This window comes from Hyperolius riggenbachi, chromosome 1 (genome assembly GCF_040937935.1).
Source record: "Hyperolius riggenbachi isolate aHypRig1 chromosome 1, aHypRig1.pri, whole genome shotgun sequence".
NCBI lineage: Eukaryota > Metazoa > Chordata > Amphibia > Anura > Hyperoliidae > Hyperolius > Hyperolius riggenbachi.
This window is the reverse complement of record NC_090646.1, coordinates 505,799,942-505,819,617: the sequence shown is the minus strand read 5'-3', so window position 1 is coordinate 505,819,617 and position 19,676 is coordinate 505,799,942. Positions and strand designations below refer to the sequence as shown.

Genomic DNA, 19,676 nt, shown 5'->3' with positions numbered 1-19,676 from the left:
CCATTTTAAAAATGGCTAGCGCTTTAAAACAAAAACTGAAATCGCCCCTAATGTGAACAAGCCCTTACTTTTGTGTGGAACGCTAAAAATCCTACTCTGGAGAAGGCCCTCAAGCAGGTAGTGACCCATGGCAGGAAGAATAGAAACCTGCTTTCATTCGTAGACCTGTCGTCTGTCAAGTCAGTTTTCTAAGCGGAATTGTGAGTCAGCTGTCCTGACGACTATTGCATGAGACTATTATTTTAATAGTGAAACTCCTTGTTTCTGTACTTGCCTTAAAGCTAACCAGTGAGCTTCAGAGTTGGGAAAAATTAGATGCTTACCTCTGTAGATCCTCCCGAGGCTTCCCGCGTCCCGGCAACATATCCAGCGCTTGGATCTTTGGAAGTTTGCAACGGTATGGCGCAGGATGGTTCGCACCTGCGCATGGAGCCATGGCTCGGTGAAAAAGCCCAGCCCATCAAGCTTCATGCTACTGCGTAGAAGATCGCAGTCCACAAGCATTTTTTGATGGACTTCATGGGTCCTAGCGCTGGAATGGGGGGGGGGGGCGCTCTGGATTATCCATATTTACTTCCTTTTAAACAATGCTAGTTGCCTGGCATTCTGCTGATCTTCCATCCATGAGTGGTATCTGAATGACGCACCTGAAAACAAGCATGCGGCTAATCCAGTCTGGTTTTTCAGGAACCTCTAGCCTGCATCCTTGTTCAGAGTCTGTTGCTAAAAGTATTTCAGGCAGAGGATTGGCATGACAGCCAAGCAATATGCATTGTTTAATAGGAGAGAAATGGCCTCCATATCTGTCTCACTTCAGGTGTACTTTAAGAATAAAATCCTGTATAACAACAAAGTACCTGATGACGATATGTATGTTTCCCCCACACGAAAATGACGTAATTGTGATGGAATCGGGCTGTTCGTGTTGTTGAGTCGTTTGTAAGTCGGGCGTTGTAACCCGAGGACTACCTTACCTGTGTGTTCCATTCAACAACTATTGCACACCAGAAGTCTATTAACCATTGCTTCTAGCGGGGGGGAATCTACAACTGGCTCTAAACTTCACTGAGCCTGCTCTGTTATTGCTTGTTTCTGTATGCAAGGATTGTGTATAGTTGTATTCATTCTATGTTTTGTTGTTACAGTCCAAAACTCACTGTGATTGTGGTAAAAAAGAGGATTAGTACCAGATTCTTTGCAAGTATGGGAGGGAGACTGCAGAATCCACCTCCAGGGACAATTATTGATGTGGAAGTCACCCGACCTGAATGGTATGTCACCCATGTATTTTGTTTTGCAATAGCTTTGTCCCATATGCACCCTATAACAGGCTTACTGTTGAGTGATGGCTGTTCTTTAGGGTGCCTTCACACTTGCCCTGCAATTTCGGGCCACGGTTTTTGATACTTGAAATTCTGTGTTTTGCAACTTTTCACATTTAATTTTTTTTTTTTATGTGAATTTTCACTTTTTCTTTATTTTTAACCAATTAAGTTATTTTACATATGTACCGGTATGTGCATTTTATTTAGAAAGTAAAACTTTTCATTAACTTGAATTGTACGGGAGTCACATGTCTGGTGTACAGAAACATGTAGGCCAACCTTTTTGATTTCTACTACCTACAATAAGTGACAGCAACATTGGAGAAAAGTGACAGGTTTTGAACTAGCCCATCTCCATGAAGAGATGGACTAGTCAAAAGCCTGTAATTTCTGTAAGATTTCTAACTACTGTAAGTGACAGCAACCTAGGAGAAAAGTAATGTATAGCTAATTTTACGCTGGAAGAAGCCTACTTCTTATTCTGTTTACATGTATTTTAAAAATTTTCATGACAGTGGTCTTAAGTAGCATACTAACTAAATCTAAGTGAAAATCAAGTAAAGCCTTGCCAGTTCCTCAAAAGTGACATTTAGGGCTGGTGCACACTAAAAGTTTTTTTTTAATGCTAGATTTAAAAAAAAAAAAAAAGCTATGGGGGATTTTTACAATTTCACATCGCTCCGGTGTGAACACACACATAGGATAACATTAGCAAGAGTTTTTTAAAAAATCGCAATGCGCTCAGAAAAGCTCTTCTGGTGTGCACCAGCCCTTAGGGCCCTTTTCCACTAGCAATGGCAATCACACAAGCTCCAGGGATCGTGATTTTTTTTTTCCACTGCACACCTAAAACGCTAGTGGTTTTTAAACCGCTAAGGTTGTTCGTTTATCATAGAAATCATGAGAAGTTTTCTCCACTATAGTGATTCGATTTGCAAATCGCTTTCTGGAGCGATTTTAAGAGGGATAATGCAATGCAAATGAAAAATCACATAACAAAATTAATGAAATATCGCAATCGCTGGCTATTGCGATTGCTAGTGGAAAGGGCCCTTACACTCTTTTACAAGCTCTACACTAGCTACCTTAAATACTATCAAAGTCATCTCTTCAGTGTTGTCCCAAGAAAAGATATAAAATACAGGATTTTGAAAAAATAGGTGTAAGTAATCTTCTGCGATACTGTATATGTAATTAAAAGGTTATTTCCAAAAATGAGGTGTAATCTTAAGAGCGGCTGTATACAGTGGTTTGCAAAAGTATTGGGCCCCTTGATGATTTCCACATTTTGTCATTACTGCCACAAACCTGAATCAGTTTTATTGGCATTCCACGTGAAAGACCAATACAAAGTGGTGTACACGTGAGAAGTGGAACGAAAATCATACAGGATTCCAAACATTTTTCACAAATAACTGCAAAATGGGGTGTGCGTAATTATTCAGCCCCCTTCGGTCTGAGTGGAGTCAGTTGCCCATAGCCATTGCCTGATGAGTGCTAATGACTAGAGTGAGCAGTGAAGGGGGAAAGGAGGGAGTCGGCACTACATAGGATCCACATCCATTATTGTGAAGGATCTGCAGGGTCACGGCACATTGGACTCTTGTGGCACTGTCAGCGTGCTCAGATTGGAGTTAAGCAGAGATCAGTTAGGTGCAATAGAAGATACAAAGTCGGCACTGCTGCATACTGTGCGTTTATTGCCAGAAGGTGCTCTTCATCACATACGTGCAGTATATAAAATGACACATGCTGTGCGTTGGAGGCTTGGAGCTGTGAGCTGGTGGTGGGCGCTGGGAGCAGGAATAGCCTAATGTGTCATTTTATATACTGCACGTATGTGATGAAGAGCGCCTTCTGGCAATAAACGCACAGTATGCAGCAGTGCCGACTTTGTATCTTCTATTGCACCTAACTAATGACTAGAGTGCACCTGTGTGTAATCTAATGTCAGTACAAATACAGCTGCTGTGTGACTGCCTCAGAGGTTGTCTAAGAGAATATTGGGAGCAACAACACCATGAACTCCAAAGAACACACCCGACAGGTCAGGGATAAAGTTATTGAGAAATTTAAAGCAGGCTTAGGCTACAAAAAGATTTCCAAAGTCTTGAACATCCCACGAAGCACTGTTCAAGCAATCATTCAGAAATAGGAGTATGGCACAAATGTAAGCCTACCAAGACAAGGCCGTCCACCTAAACTCACAGGCCGAACAAGGAGAGCGCTGATCAGAAATGCAGTCAAGAGGCCCATGGTGACTCTGGATGAGCTGCAGAGATCTACAGCTGAAGTGGGGGAATCTGTCCATAGGACAACTATTAGTCGTGCACTGCACAAAGCTTGCCTTTATGGAAGAGTGGCAAGAAGAAAGCCATCGTTAACAGAAAAGCATAAGAAGTCCCATTTGCAGTTTGCTACCAGCCATGTGGGGGACACAGCAAACATGTGGAAGAAGGTGCTCTGGTCAGGTGAGACCAAAATCGAACGTTTTGGCCAAAATGCAAAACGCTATGTGTGGTGGAAAACTAACACTGCACATCACTCTAAACACACCATCCCCACTGTCCAATATGGTGGTGGCAGCATCATGCTCTGGGGGTGCTTCTCTTCAGCAGGGACAGGGAAGCTGGTCAGAGTTGATGGGAAAATGGATGAAGCCAAATACAGGGCAATCTTGGAAGAAAACCTCTTGGAGTCTGCAAAAGACTTAAGACTGGGGCGGAGGTTCACCTTCTAGCAGTACAACGACCCTAAACATAAAGCTAGGGCAACAGTGGAATGGTTTAAAATAGGGATGGGACGAATCCACAATTTCTTTGAATCTGGATCCGAATCTAAAAAGGTTCTCGAATATCTCGAATCCCGAATCTAACGAATCCTGCACATAAGAATTGTGCGATCCGTGGTATAGTTGCCCGCACTATAGGTAGCTAGGTAAAGGTGTCTTTAGTATAGCTAGCAAGGTATAGGGGCCTTCAGTATAGGTTGCAAGGTATAGGGACCTTCAGTATAGGTAGCAAGGTATAGGGGCCTTCAGTATAGGTAGCAAGGTATAGGGGCCTTCACTATAGGTTGCAAGGTATAGGGACCTTCAGTATAGGTTGCAGGGTATAGTGGCCTTCAGTATAGGCAGCAGGGTATAGTGGCCTTCATTATAGGCAGCCGGGTATAATGGCCTTCAGTATAGGCAGCAGGGTATAGTGGCCTTCATTATAGGCAGCAGGGTATAGTGGCCTTCAGTATAGGCAGCCGGGTATAATGGCCTTCAGTATAGGCAGCAGGGTATAGGGGCCTTCAGTATAGGTAGCAGGGTATAGGGGCCTTCAGTATAGGTAGCAGGGTATAGGGGCCTTCAGTATAGGTAGCAGGGTATAGAGGCCTTCAGTATAGGTAGTAGGGTATAGGGGCCTTCAGTATAGGTAGCAGGGTATAGGGGCCTTCACTATAGGTTGCAAGGTATAGGGACCTTCAGTATAGGTTGCAGGGTATAGGGGCCTTCAGTATAGGTAGCAGGGTATAGGGGCCTTCAGTATAGGTAGCAGGGTATAGGGGCCTTCAGTATAGGTAGTAGGGTATAGGGGCCTTCAGTATAGGTAGCAGGGTATAGGGGCCTTCACTATAGGTTGCAAGGTATAGGGACCTTCAGTATAGGTTGCAGGGTATATAGTGGCCTTCAGTATAGGCAGCCGGGTATAGTGGCCTTCATTATAGGCAGCCGGGTATAATGGCCTTCAGTATAGGCAGCAGGGTATAGTGGCCTTCATTATAGGCAGCCGGTATAATGGCCTTCAGTATAGGCAGCAGGGTATAGTGGCCTTCATTATAGGCAGCCGGGTATAATGGCCTTCAGTATAGGCAGCAGGGTATAGGGGTCTTCAGTATAGGCAGCAGGGTATAGGGGCCTTCAGTATAGGTAGCATGGTATAGTGGCCTTCAGTATAGGCAGCAGGGTATAGTGGCCTTCATTATAGGCAGCCAGGTATAATGGCCTTCAGTATAGGCAGCAGGGTATAGTGGCCTTCATTATAGGCAGCAGGGTATAGTGGCCTTCATTATAGGCAGCCGGGTATAATGGCCTTCAGTATAGGCAGCAGGGTATAGGGGTCTTCAGTATAGGCAGCAGGGTATAGGGGCCTTCAGTATAGGTAACATGGTATAGTGGCCTTCAGTATAGGCAGCAGGGTATAGTGGCCTTCATTATAGGCAGCCGGGTATAATGGCCTTCAGTATAGGCAGCAGGGTATAGTGGCCTTCATTATAGGCAGCAGGGTATAGTGGCCTTCATTATAGGCAGCCGGGTATAATGGCCTTCAGTATAGGCAGCAGGGTATAGGGGCCTTCAGTATAGGTAGCAGGGTATAGGGGCCTTCAGTATAGGTAGCAGGGTATAGGGGCCTTCAGTATAGGTAGCAGGGTATAGGGGCCTTCAGTATAGGTAGCAGGGTATAGGGGCCTTCACTATAGGTTGCAAGGTATAGGGACCTTCAGTATAGGTTGCAGGGTATATAGTGGCCTTCAGTATAGGCAGCCGGGTATAGTGGCCTTCATTATAGGCAGCCGGGTATAATGGCCTTCAGTATAGGCAGCAGGGTATAGGGGTCTTCAGTATAGGCAGCAGGGTATAGGGGCCTTCAGTATAGGCAGCAGGGTATAGTGGCCTTCATTATAGGCAGCCGGGTATAATGGCCTTCAGTATAGGCAGCAGGGTATAGTGGCCTTCATTATAGGCAGCAGGGTATAGTGGCCTTCATTATAGGCAGCCGGGTATAATGGCCTTCAGTATAGGCAGCAGGGTATAGGGGCCTTCAGTATAGGCAGCAGGGTATAGGGGCCTTCAGTATAGGTAGCAGGGTATAGGGGCCTTCAGTATAGGTAGCAGGGTATAGGGGCCTTCAGTATAGGTAGCAGGGTATAGGGGCCTTCAGTATAGGTAGCAGGGTATAGGGGCCTTCAGTATAGGTAGCAGGGTATAGGGGCCTTCAGTATAGGTAGCAGGGTATAGGGGCCTTCAGTATAGGTAGCAGGGTATAGGGGCCTTCACTATAGGTTGCAGGGTATATAGTGGCCTTCAGTATAGGCAGCCGGGTATAGTGGCCTTCATTATAGGCAGCCGGGTATAATGGCCTTCAGTATAGGCAGCAGGGTATAGTGGCCTTCATTATAGGCAGCCGGGTATAATGGCCTTCAGTATAGGCAGCAGGGTATAGGGGTCTTCAGTATAGGCAGCAGGGTATAGGGGCCTTCAGTATAGGTAGCAGAGTATAGGGGGCTTCAGTATAGGTAGCAGAGTATAGGGGGCTTTAGTATAGGTAGCAGGGTATAGGGGGCTTCAGTATAGGTAGCAGGGTATAGGGGGCTTCAGTATAGGTAGCAGGGTATAGGGGGCTTCAGTATAGGTAGCAGGGTATAGGGGGCTTCAGTATAGGTAGCAGGGTATAGGGGGCTTCAGTATAGGCAGCAGGGTATAGGGGCCTTCAGTATAGGTAGCAGGCTATGGGGGTGCTTCAGTATAGGTAACAGGCTATGGGGGGCTTTAGTATAGGTAGCAGGCTATGGGGCTTTAGTATAGGTAGCAGGCTATGGGGGCTTTAGTATAGGTAGCAGGCTATGGGGGGCTTCAGTATAGATAGCAGGCTATGGGGTCTTTAGTATAGGTAGCAGGCTATGGGGGGCTTCAGTATAGATAGCAGGCTATGGGGGGCTTCGTATGGGGGCTTCAGTATAGCTAGAAGGCTATGGGGGCTTCTTATGGGTGGCACATATCATCCTCCCTCCCCCCGCATCCTCCTCCGCTTGTCCTGCTGCATAAATAAGGAGAAGCAGCCTCTCACCTCCAGCATCAGCGTGGATCCCGGAGCGGCAGACTTCTCCCTTCACTTCCTAGTTCCCCCTAGTGGCCACCGGACCGGCTCTTACTGATGACGCGTATGATGACGCGTAGTAAGAGCCGGTCACTAGGGGTAATGAGAAAGTCTGCAGGAGGTCTGCCGCTCCGGGCTCCACGCTGGAGGTGAGAGGCTGCTTCCTCTTATTTATGCGGCGGGCGAGCGGAGGCGGGGAGCTGGAGGAGGACAATTGCGAGCGGGTGAAGCGGCGGATGCAGCGTCTGGATTCGGCGAACGGAAAATGGCGTCGGGATTCGATTCCACGAATCTCGATTATTTCCTAATATTCGAGGGATTAGTGGATTTGCCGGATTCATCGTCCCATCCCTAGTTTAAAACAAAACATATCCATGTGTTAGAATGGCCCAGTCGAAGTCCAGATCTAAATCCAATCGAGAATCTGTGGCAAGATCTGGAAACTGCTGTTCACAAACGCTGTCCATCTAATCTGACTGAGCTAGAGCGGTTTTGCAAAGAAGAATGGGCAAGGATTTCAGTCTCTAGATGTGCAAAGCTTTTAGAGATATACCCTAAAAGACTGGCAGCTGTAATTGCAGCAAAAGGTGGTTCTACAAAGTATTGACTCGGGGCCGAATAATTACGCACACCCCACTTTGCTGTTATTTGTAACAAATGTTTGGAATCGTGTATGATTTTTGTTCCACTTCTCACGTGTACACCATTTTGTATTGGTCTTTCACGTGGAATTTCAGTAAAATTGATTCATGTCTGTTGCAATAATATGACAAAATGTGAAAAACTTCAAAGGGGCCGAATACATTTGCAAACCACTGTATGTAATGGTTAACACAACTACACATATTAGTCCTGCAGGAATCACATGTACGGTATGCACAACAGGCTCTAACAGCAACCATTATTTTATGAAATATGTCTAGTATGTAGGCTGCATTTCTGGGGAAAATGCTGCTATATTGTTAAAGAATTGTGTATTTTTTGGGTTTTTTTTTAATGCACTTTCCACCCTGGCACCTTGCACTTTATCTTAGCCCTGACAAAGCATCCTATATAAAGGTGAAAAGTATAGGGTTTTTTTTTTTTTGTCACTGTTGTATTTTATTATATTGTAGTGGACCCCTCCCGTCATCAAGCTAACGCTACCCCAAATGTTGTATTGGGACTTCCATCAAGCTGATATGGAACTCCTCAGTCACTTTATAATCATTATCTCTTTGCTCAAGATTTTAATTGAAGTTTGTTTCATTATATTCTTCTTAAGAGGGTCAGCCCTAATTGGGTTGAAGTGTATATACCTCCCTCAGTTGAGGACAAGATAGCTTTTTAGAACTCCCCACCGCAGCTATTCTGTACCGCAGCTTTGTAAATTTAAACTTCGTTAAAGGGAAGGTTCAAGCAAAATTAAAAAATTAGTTTCACTTACCTGGGGCTTCTACCAGCCCCATGCAGCCATCCTGTGCCCTCGTAGTCACTCACTGCTGCTCCAGTCCCCCGCTGGCAGCTTGCCGACCGCGTACATTTTTACGCATTCCCGCTAGTGCAGGAACATTAACACATACATTTTTACGCATTACTGGTTCAATGCGTAAAAATGTACGCATTGAACCAGTAATGCGTAAAAATGTATGTGTTAATGTTCCTGCACTAGCGGGAATGCGTAAAAATGTACGCAATGCGGCCCGCCGACCTCCGAGGTCGGCAAGCTGCCAGCGGGGGACTGGAGCAGCAGTGAGTGACTACGAGGGCACAGGATGGCTGCATGGGGCTGGGAGAAGCCCCAGGTAAGTGAAACTCATTTTTTTATTTTGCTTGGACATTCCCTTTAAGTCATAAATGACCTATACATTTTCCTAATTTGTATTAGCTGAATTGACAAATTCCAACTGGGGACACCTGTATGGAAGCTGTGACTTTGTACACTGGCTGAATACACTTTACATGCAAACATCTGCTTTCTTCAATTTCATTCTCCCCATCAACACTTGGGTGCCAGTTTCCACTATTAAATGATTAGCTGCATCGCATCACTTCCGCTGCTGGCTGCGTCACTTCCACATTTTCCGATGTGGAAGTGTATGGAGGGGGGTGGCTGTGAGAATCTGCAGCATGCTGCAGATTCTCTGATCGCTATGCACGCAATGGAATCTGTTCCATTGTAGCCACATCGCATCTATGTAGCCGTATCGCATCCAGTGGTAACGGGCCCTTATCCCTGATCCAAGAAAAACACTATTTTGTGAATGCATACTGTTCTAGTTTGTTGCAAAATAAACACCTTGTATTTGCTTTAGGTATGACTTCTTCATAGTGAGTCAGTCTGTGAGACAAGGCACAGTATCTCCAACCCACTACAACGTTGTCTATGACACTGGTGCGCTGAAGCCTGACTACATGCAGAGGCTCACATACAAGCTCTGCCATCTCTACTTCAACTGGCCTGTGAGTTCTCTATATTCAACTCGTTGTACATAACTACGCTTGTGTTTTTCTGTTGGCATTTACACTGTGCTTTTTGTTTGAATCCATTAGGGCGTTATCAGAGTGCCAGCTCCTTGCCAGTATGCCCATAAACTGGCCTTCCTGGTGGGACAAAGTATCCACAGAGAAACACATCCATCACTCGCTGATCGGCTTTACTATTTGTAAATAATTGAAAGAAATGCTTTTTTTCTTACGTGCACTTTTTTTTCCAGCAGTTGGATGTGTTCAGTACATCTGAAGTTTTTCAATTATTACATTATCAGTTTGAATATTCAGTATTGATAGTAGGCCTTCTGTTTTTTAGATAAGTAGCATGTTTGTTTTCCAATGGCTATGAAGATTTCAACTGATTTGGGGTTGTATAGCATTGGAAGTACACCCCTCCTGGATAAGGAATGTTGCTTTTGATTTTAGATTGATATGCAAGGCATTTTCTGTTGCTGGCATTTACTTTTATGGTGTAGAATGTGGAATCACATTTATTTCATGTTGCAACTGTTATATTGCACTTAAACTAGAGATTATTTGTGATAAAGTAGTGTGTTGATTTTTGCATTGGAAGTATTCTGCAATTTGTCCTACGATTTTGAGTTTTTTAGATTTTATCTTTTTGTTGTTCCACCAAAGGAATCCTTGTTTTAGATGTAACTGAGAAATTAAAAAAAAAATGTGCATCAGTGTTGCAAATAAAGTTTCATTGAAAAAACATCTGGTTGTTAATAAAAAAAAAAAATCCAATAGTCAAATTTTATATGAAAGCAGATCTAAAGCTCCTGAGTATAAATATGCAAATACTACACCATATGCTATTTTAATAATTAGACATTAGATTTGCATGTTTTGATTTTTTTTTTTTTAATACAGTAAAGTCTAAAGGGGACAGGACAGAAGGAAAACAGAAACCTGCACCCTGTATGTATTGAGAGAGTTTAGCCTGTCTAATTCCTCCTCATTTGTGTAAAATCACAAATTGTAATCTGATCTCTCCCTGTGTCACATGACTGTCACAGCAGAGATGGCAGATAAGCCCATTTTAAAAGCACTGCATGTTAGTAATGTCTGCTTCCATGAATCAGAAGTGCAGATATATTTTAGGATTTGTATCGGCTGTAACAAATGTTTTTCTTTAAAGGTTATTATGCTGTTTATCTTTTAGAGCAGAGAGGACATGTGAGTTCAGGTCCACTTTAACAGATGGACCAATCGGGGAATGCAGCTAAGAGGGTGGGGTGGAGTTGTTCAGGCATCACATGGGCAGTTGAGGTATGAGAGCAAGGCTGAATTTTCTTGTTCTGCATGAAGCTAGGACTTAAATCAAATGGCTGCAATGCTATTATGTTGTACTGGCAACACATCTAAGCCAGGGTCCAATGCGCTGATGCAATACATCGCAGTAGTGCTTAAAGAGGAACTTCAGCCTCAACAAACATACTGTCATTGAGTTACATTAGTTATATAGTTATTTTGGTTGAAAAAAGACGTGTCCATCGAGTTCAACCAGTATAAAGTACAACTCCAGCCTGCTCGCTCACATATCCCTGTTGATTCAGAGGAAGGCGAAAAAAACCCTTACAAGGCATGGTCCAATTAGCCCCAAAAGGGAAAAATTCCTTCCCGACTCCAGATGGCAATCAGATAAAATCCCTGGATCGACATCATTGGGCATTACCTAGTACTTGTAGCCATGGATGTCTTTCAACGCAAGGAAAGCATCTAAGCCCCCTTTAAATGCAGGTATGAGTTTGCCATGACTACTTCCTGTGGCAATGCATTCCACATCTTAATCACTCTTACTGTAAAGAACCCTTTCCTAAATAAATGGCTAAAACATTTTTCCTCCATGCGCAGATCATGTCCTCTATTCCAGTGATTCTCAACATTTTATTGGTATGTACCCCTTTTAAAACCCTGTACTCACCAAGTACCCCCTAGCATCGTAAACATTATCACAAGTACCCCTTGACAAATATATATTTAATCATAATACATAATTGGTTCTAAACCATTTCCAAGCCGTTAATGTTACTTTTAATTAGCTAAAACATTAATTTGGTGTTATTTAAATAAGATTCATCATTTTCTAAAACTCTTAATTTGTTATTCTTGGCTAAGTATATGAAGCCTGAGTACCCCCTGGAACCATGAGAAGTACCCCTTGGGGTACGCGTACCACATGTTGAGAACCTATGCTCTATTCCCTTGAGAAGGCCTAGGGACAAAAAGCTCATCCGCCAAGCTATTATATTGCCCTCTGATGTATTTATACATGTTAATTAGATCCCCCTCTAAGGCGTCTTTTCTCTAGACTAAATAAACCCAGTTTATCTAACCTTTCTTGGTAAATGAGACCTTCCATCCCACGTATCAATTTTGTTGCTAGTCTGCACCTGCTCTAAAACTGCAATATCTTTTTTGTAATGTGGTGTCCAGAACTGAATTCCATATTCCAGATGTGGCCTTACTAGAGAGTTGGGGTTTGTTTCCACTAGTGCGGCGTGCGTCTCGTAGACGCACGCCGGCACTGAGCGGGTGGGCGGGATCGCAGGCGAATCCCATGTGCCATGCATGGCTATGGGAATCGCAGCCTCTGCCGCAAATTCTGTAGGGGGTTCTGGCCGAATCGGTACTGCAAGCGATTCGGCCGGTGGCGCCGTTATCCCCTATGGCAGAGTTTCCCCGCGCGGTTTGCCTGTGGGGGAAACTCTGCAGATTCACAGCCGTTTCTGCGACAGTGGAAATGGGCCCTTAAACAGGGGCAATATTATGCTAGCATCTCGAGTTTTTATTTCTCTTTTAATGCATCCTAAAATTTTGTTAGCTTTAGCTGCAGCGGCTTGGCATTGAGTACGATTATTTAACTTGTTGTCGATGAGTACTCCAAGTCCTTCTCCAAGGTTGATGTCCCCAACTGTATCCCATTTATTTTGTATGGTGCTAGACCATTGGTACGACCAAAATGCATGACTTTACATTTTTCAACATTGAATTTCATCTGCCATGTATGTGCCCATATAGCCATTCTATCCAGATCCTGTTGCATTATGACACTATCTTACTGAGAGTTGATGATTCTGCACAATTTTGTATCCTCTGCAAAAATAGCAACATTGCTCACTACTGCATCTACTAGGTCATTAATAAATAAATTGAAGAGCACTGGACCCAGAACAGACCCCTGTGGTACCCCACTGCTAACAGTCTCTCATTTTGAGTATGATCCATTGACCACAACTCTTTGTTTTCTGTCCATTAGCCAGTTTGTGTCGAAGGCCTTTGCAAAGTCCAAGTATGTCACATCTACAGCATTCCCAATATCCATATTAGCATTCACTACCTCATAAAAGCTGAGCATGTTAGTCAAACAGGACCTGTCTTTAGTAAACCCATGTTAATGCTGAGAAATAAGATTATTTTCTACTATGAAGTCATGTATAGTATCTCATATAACCCCTCAAATAGTTTATAGACCTGTAAGCTTTTTTGCCCTTCTTAAATAATGGGAAAACGTGGGCTGTACGCCAATCCACGGGGACTCTGCCAGTTGAAAGAGAGTCACAAAAGATAAGATAAAGGGGTTTATCTATAACTGAACTTAATTCCCTTAGGACCTGAGTATGCATGCCATCCAGGCCAGGTGCCTTGCCTATTTTTAATTTATTTAGTCTTGCCTTCACTTCTTCCTGTGTTAAGTATTTAATATTACAGTTAGAAGATTGAAACTCTTCTGCCTCTGTAATTTGCAACAGTGCTGTTTCCTTTGAAGACAGAAGCAAAGTTATGTTAATTAAAATAGATAGGTAGCCATCTTTTTGGTTGAAAGGAGGTGATAGGGAGCATGAGACAACAGTTCCAACTGTCCTGAGCACCTCTCCCAGTTGCTAGGTAACGTGATTAACAGGAAATTCCATCATGCTCTGCACAGCATCGGGAAAAAAGCCCGGGCTTTTTTTCTTTGATGGGTGGAGCTTAGCTAAAAATGATTCTTTGGTAAGAAAAACAAAGTTCTAATGCTGTGAAACTGTTAAAGGGAACCAGAGAGGAAGGACACGTAAAAAAAAAAAGATTTCATACATACCTGGGACTTCCTCCAGCCCCATAAGCCCGGATCGCTCCCAAGCCGCAATCCTCCGCTTCCTCTTTCGCCGGTACCGGGTCCCGTCACTTCCCAGCACAGATCAAATACCAGGCAGAGCGACCAGATGGCCCCCCTTTTTTCCCCCACTGGGGGGGATGATGTGCTGGGTGGGGTCTGATCGCTCCTGCCTGCGTGTGGCTGGCGGGGGGGCAGCACCTCAAAGCCCCTTCCACCGCAGGATTCCCCCTCCCTCCCTGCCCCGGAGATCGGAGGCTGCACAGGAACGGATCTGTCCAGCCTCCAACAGGCTCCTGCCTGTCATGTGACAGCGATCCCCGGCTGCTGATTGGCCGGGGATTGCTGATCTAGTACAACACTGCTACTGTTAGCAGCGTTGTAAAAATGTAAACAAAGCGGATTATTTCCGCTTGTTTACATTTAGCCTGCGATCGGCGGCCCGCAGGCTATTCATGGAGCCCCCCGCCGTGAATTGACAGGAAGCAGTTTCCTGATTAATTAGCCTTCAGCCGGCGACGCAGACGTCGCTGGTCCTGCAGCTACCACTTTGCCGACGTGCGTTATGAGTGCGTGGTCGGCAAGTGGTTAAGGACCAGAAGCTGCTGGTACGCTAAAACGCCGCATCCCGACGAATCGCCGCAATAATCTGTCGCTCCCACCGGTCACGCCGCTCTGTCCCCGCCGCAGGCTGCTTTCTGCCGTCTCTATGACGGCAGAGCGCTGTGTGCCGGTCAGGAGCAGTTTTCATTGGCACCTGACCCTGTCACTCAATGTAAGCCAATGGGATTGGCTTACAGTAATGACAGGGCCAGGAGCCAATGAAAACTGCTCCTGCCCGGCTCACAGTGCTCTGCCGTCATAGTCTGCAGGGCAGCACATTGCGGCGGGTAGAGAGGCGGGAACACGCGATGAATGGGACGTAGAGCTTCCGTCTGGTCAGAACCGCAGCGCCACCTGCCCGCCGTAGATTTAAACTGTCGGTCCGCATTAGGTTAAGCTGTGTACTGAATATGCATGCAGCACTGCACACAGCTGAACCATTGCTGTTACATTGTGAAAGGCACAGACTCAGCATGAGATGTGCATGCAAATCACTGTAGGCCTAAGGGGGCCTATACACTGGGTGATTTCAGCCATTGATCAATCAATTTAATCAACTTCCCCATTCGATCGATTTGCGGCAGTTTTCGATCAGATCTGACAGGATGGAAAATGTAGGTCTATCTGCTGCTGGCAGCAGATCGATGGCCCATAGAGTTGCATTAGATCTAATGTATATTGGTGTACACCATTGTTTGTATTATGTACCCCATGTTTGTTTCTTACTTTGTACAGCCCCACAGAATATGTTGGAACTTTATAAATCTATAATAATCTATAAGTGTATGGCAATCTTAACCTTACACAGCTTGGTAGTAAGATTAAACCACTGCTGTAATCTAATCAAATGATTGGGACAAGGTGGTAAATTATATATATTGATTGTTTGCCACATTTCAATTTCCGTGCCTGCTTTTGGCTGATGGTGTAATGGTTAAGGGCTCTGCCTCTGACACAGGAGACCAGGGTTCGAATCTCGGCTCTGCCTGTTCAGTAAGCCAGCACTAATTCAGTAGGAGACCTTTGGCAAGTCTCCCTTACACTGCTACTGCCAATAGAGCGCGCCCTAGTGGCTGCTGCTCTGCTCTGGCGCTTTGAGTCCGCAAGGAGAAAAGCGCAATATAAATGTTATTTGTCTTGTCTTGTCTTTTATAGGACAAGTGTTTTTTTTGATTGAAAAAAAATGTAATTGTTCCAGGGATGGTCAAATAACATATAGGTTAATTGGTTCCTCCTAAAAAAAATTGTATGGCTAGCATTCTGGTGCTCATACACTATATAAAATTTTCTCAGGCAGATTCGATCACTGTGATTGAATGCCCCAACAAAATCACTCCACATTATTGATAAGACAGGACAGGGTTTTGGGTGTGGCGGTATGTGCCCAGCAACATGTATGCCCTAGAGCCAGTGATGGGACTCCCCAGGTGCACCATCTCGCTTTCCTGAGCACATCATCATAACTCATTTTATTTATAAAGCGCCAACATAGTACACAGCGCTGGACAATAGATAAAGGGTTGACTATAATCCTCCAGATAGACTGAAGTGGCTGTAGACCCTGAACAAGAATATGCAGATCAGGTGTTGATATGAATGTCAGATCTGACAAGATTAGCGGCATGCTTGTTTCTGCTATGATTCAGACACTACTGTAGCCAAAAAGACCAGCAGGGCTACCAGGCAACTGGTATTGTTTAAAAGGAAATATATGGCAGCCTCCATATACTTCTTGCTTCAGGTTCCCTTTAATAGTACACAGTTAGGTATCATTAGCTTATCATTACCCTCGACTAAGCTGAAGTGTTCCTATCTGTAAAATGTGGATCAGCTCTTTTGACTCCAGCCCAGAATGATTCTGAGGCGAAATCTAGTGAAAAACAGGTTTAACATGCACATTTCTACTGCCTTGGAATTGAGCCAGTGGCTGCTAGTCATTTCTCAGACAATTTTTAATAAGCTACATTTAATTCTAGTTGCCATTGAATTACTCTTTGCAGGACCTTTTCTGACCCATTTGGTGTCCCAGTAACTAAAGTCGCTCAGCACCACACAAAAAATATTTACAATTTGCAGCCAAACGTTCCTTCCTTTATACCGCCCGCAGGAGCTGCTCCATTGTTCAACGTGATATCGTCCAATCTCCATAGACACAGAATGTGTCATTCAGTGTTGTACAGATATATCATTAGACAACAAGTTTAATCCTGGCAAAGGAACCCAAATTTGGCTAGTGTATCTGTATGCACCACCTCACCTTGTTCTTACCAAAAGCTCCAGCTCTCCCCATCTCTACTCATTTCACCAGTGCCCTCATTTCTGCTTACAATTAAGGCTTCTCAAATCCAATCTGGATGTAATACGGATAGTAGCTATCCAGATTTCTCCCACTAAACCTTTGCGGGCTGGGCGGGGGGTTTAACTTTACTTATCATAACATCTTCTTCGTCCGTCCCTCGGTGCCTCCCATGATGCACTCCAATCTGGTGTCACGTGACTAAAAACACTTCCTCCTTCCGGGTTGGAGGAAGTGCATAGTCACGTGACGCTGGATTGGAGCGCATCGTGGGAGGTGCCGAGGGACGGACGAAGAAGACGTCCTGATAGGTAAGATTAAACCCCCAGCCCGCAAAGGTTTACTGGGAGAAATCCTGATAGCTACTATCCTAATTACATCCGGATTGGATTTAAGCAGCCCTGCTTACAATATCAATCACCTGTGTACCTCGTCTCCCCCACCCACCTTTCACTTCCTGAATACTTTCCTCAGACCCCACATTCCTACTTCTTCCTAGTAGCCACATAATCTCTGCCAATTACCCAATCCTGTTGGTTTCACATTTCCCCATGTCTATTACCCCACTCCATCTAAGTGACAAGATGGAACCACCCACCACCTTCACTTATCACCAGATCTCAGTTCAGACATTGGCCTCAATTCACTAAACTTATCTCCTGTCTTTAATAACTCTTCTAGAGTTGTTACCATGGTGATAAGGCATGTCGTATTCAGGAAACCTTTTACCTCAGGCAAACCTAAAGTTAACTCTTCTGTCTTTAAGTTAACTCTTCAATCCTTAAACAGCCTGTCTTTAACTCTGGAGTTATTTTATTAACTGCGTGTGAAAATAACTACAGAGGAGGTAAATTAACTACAGGAGAGGTAACTTAAGGAATGAAGAGATAAAATAACTCTCACTGTGTGGAGGTAAGTTATCTCTTGCCTTATTATCTCCAGCATGATCTTAGTGAATTGAGGCCAAATATCAATGCTGCAGAAGCAGCAACTGGAAAGCACCATGTGGTTTTGGTGCACATTATGATGTGTACAGCTGCTGCTTCTTCCTCCCCCACCGACTTTTCTTACCTGGAAGTTTCTCTCTTTGGCAGCCGAGCCACACCACACAATGGTGCTGCAGCTGCTCTCAGACATTTTGCCTCTAACACCAGTAACATGCTCGCCGCATAGGACATCCTGCAGTGTGTGGTAGGCAAGGTATGATGGGGTTACCTCACCTAAGCCTTCATTGTGATGCATTCTATGCTGTGTTCCAATCTGAGGGTGGAAGTGTAATAAAGGTGGCCATACATCAGCCGACCAATCGACCATCCAATTTGATAATCAAATTGGATTTAAATTGTTGCTGCCAAGTGCATGCCCAACCGACAACGCAACCAATTTCGGGATGGAAATTGGCCGCACGTTTGATCGTGCATGCTGCAAGATGTCGGGCCGAAGTTGGTTGGTCGGGTGCGTGGCAGTACGGTGTCCGATTTGCAGACGACACAAAACCCCCGCTGCTGCAATGTGTAAATGTATATAGTGTGTGCATTTATACATTACCTGTCCGCTGTCGGCCTCCATGCGGTTTCCGTCCATCTCGCCGGGTTCCACATACATGCCGGCGGCGCATAGCGTCTGACGTCAGGTTATGCGCCGCTAGCGTGTATGCGGCTGTTACCCGGCGAGATGGACAGTCACCATGCGGAAGCTGCTACAGGACAGGTAATGTATAAATGCACATATTCTATACCTTTTTTGGGGGCAAGGAGGACGCAGAGGGCTCAGCCAATTCCCTGAAGATTTCATGTTGGAATTGGCCTGTAGTGTATGGGCAGATTCGACCAAGAGACAGATTTATCTCTAATCAAATTCGATTAGAGATAAATTTCTCTTGGTCAAATCTGCCCATAATCTTTTGATGTATGGCCACCTTTAGGGTTTGTTTCCACTATCGCGAGTCCAACGCATGCAAATTCGCACATGTAATTCAAGTGGATGGGCCTGTTTCCACTGTAGCGTTGTTGAGGTGCGTTTTTTTCAGCGGTGAAAAAACGCACAAAAGAGCCGCAGAATTCGCCTGCGAGTGGAATGCATGCGAATCGCCGCTAATGTATTTAATAGGAAATTTGCATGCTGTTTTGGTATGCGAATTCGCATAAAATCAATGGAAAAGCACACCGGCATTGCCCTGGTTAAATTCGCATACATTGTCATTCGTGCGAATTTTCATGCGAATACGCATGCGAAATTCACATCTGCATGCGAATTTTGCCGCAGCGATTTCGCAACGCAATAGTGGAAACGAGCCCTAAGGAGATGTAATGCATCAGAATGCAGGCTATGGCTAGGTGAGTTAACCCCTGCATTCCTTGCTCTCACCTCCCGCTTATTGCAGATGTTCTCACTTTTTGCAAGACTGTCCTTGCTCATCCCCACTTATCAGCCTGTCAAGATTTTTGTTATTGCAGCCTGCTTTGTTCAGACACTAATAATACTGAAAACACAGGTAAAGTTACGTTTTGGGAGTTACATAACTTTGTACGGTATAAACTTGTAGTAAATTCTGATGTAGTAAACTTAAAGGGAGCCGAGATAAAGATTAATACATACCTCCAGCCCCATAAGCACAGATCGCTCCAACGCCACCATCCTCTGCTGCCCACAGCTTCGGGAACGAGTCCTGTCACTTTCATCATTCGGAGCTAGTCTGAGGTAAGTGAAGTGCACTGTTTGGGTATCTCCAGCAACTGCTTACCTGGGGCTTCCTGCTGCCCCATCCGCCTGAATTGCTCCCACGCCGCTGTGCTCCCCTGCCTCTCACCGTTACCTGGCTAGTTGTACACATGGCTCCCTCCGCCTCGGCAGCGCCTGCTTTACATATGCGCTTGCGCAGTACGGAGGGCACACACTGAGCTTGCGTCAACTGGACAAAGTGACGGGACCCAGTACCAGCTATAGAGGCGGTGTGGGAGTGATCCATGCGGATGGAGCTGGAAGAACCCCCAGGTATGTATAAATCTATTAGG

At 44.8% G+C, this 19,676-nt stretch overlaps 1 protein-coding gene across 1 annotated transcript in view; it reads left to right on the top strand.

Moving 5' to 3' along the window:
• The window catches only part of PIWIL1 (piwi like RNA-mediated gene silencing 1), a 144,810-nt gene extending 134,958 nt beyond the window's left edge, over positions 1-9,852 (top strand). The window contains exons 19-21 of the mRNA XM_068243664.1: positions 1,146-1,271; positions 9,484-9,631; positions 9,722-9,852. Of these exons, the coding sequence (XP_068099765.1) occupies positions 1,146-1,271; positions 9,484-9,631; positions 9,722-9,838 (391 nt within the window). The 3' untranslated portion in view covers positions 9,839-9,852. The remainder of the gene's footprint in view (positions 1-1,145; positions 1,272-9,483; positions 9,632-9,721) is intronic.
• The last annotated feature ends 9,824 nt before the right edge of the window (positions 9,853-19,676 follow it).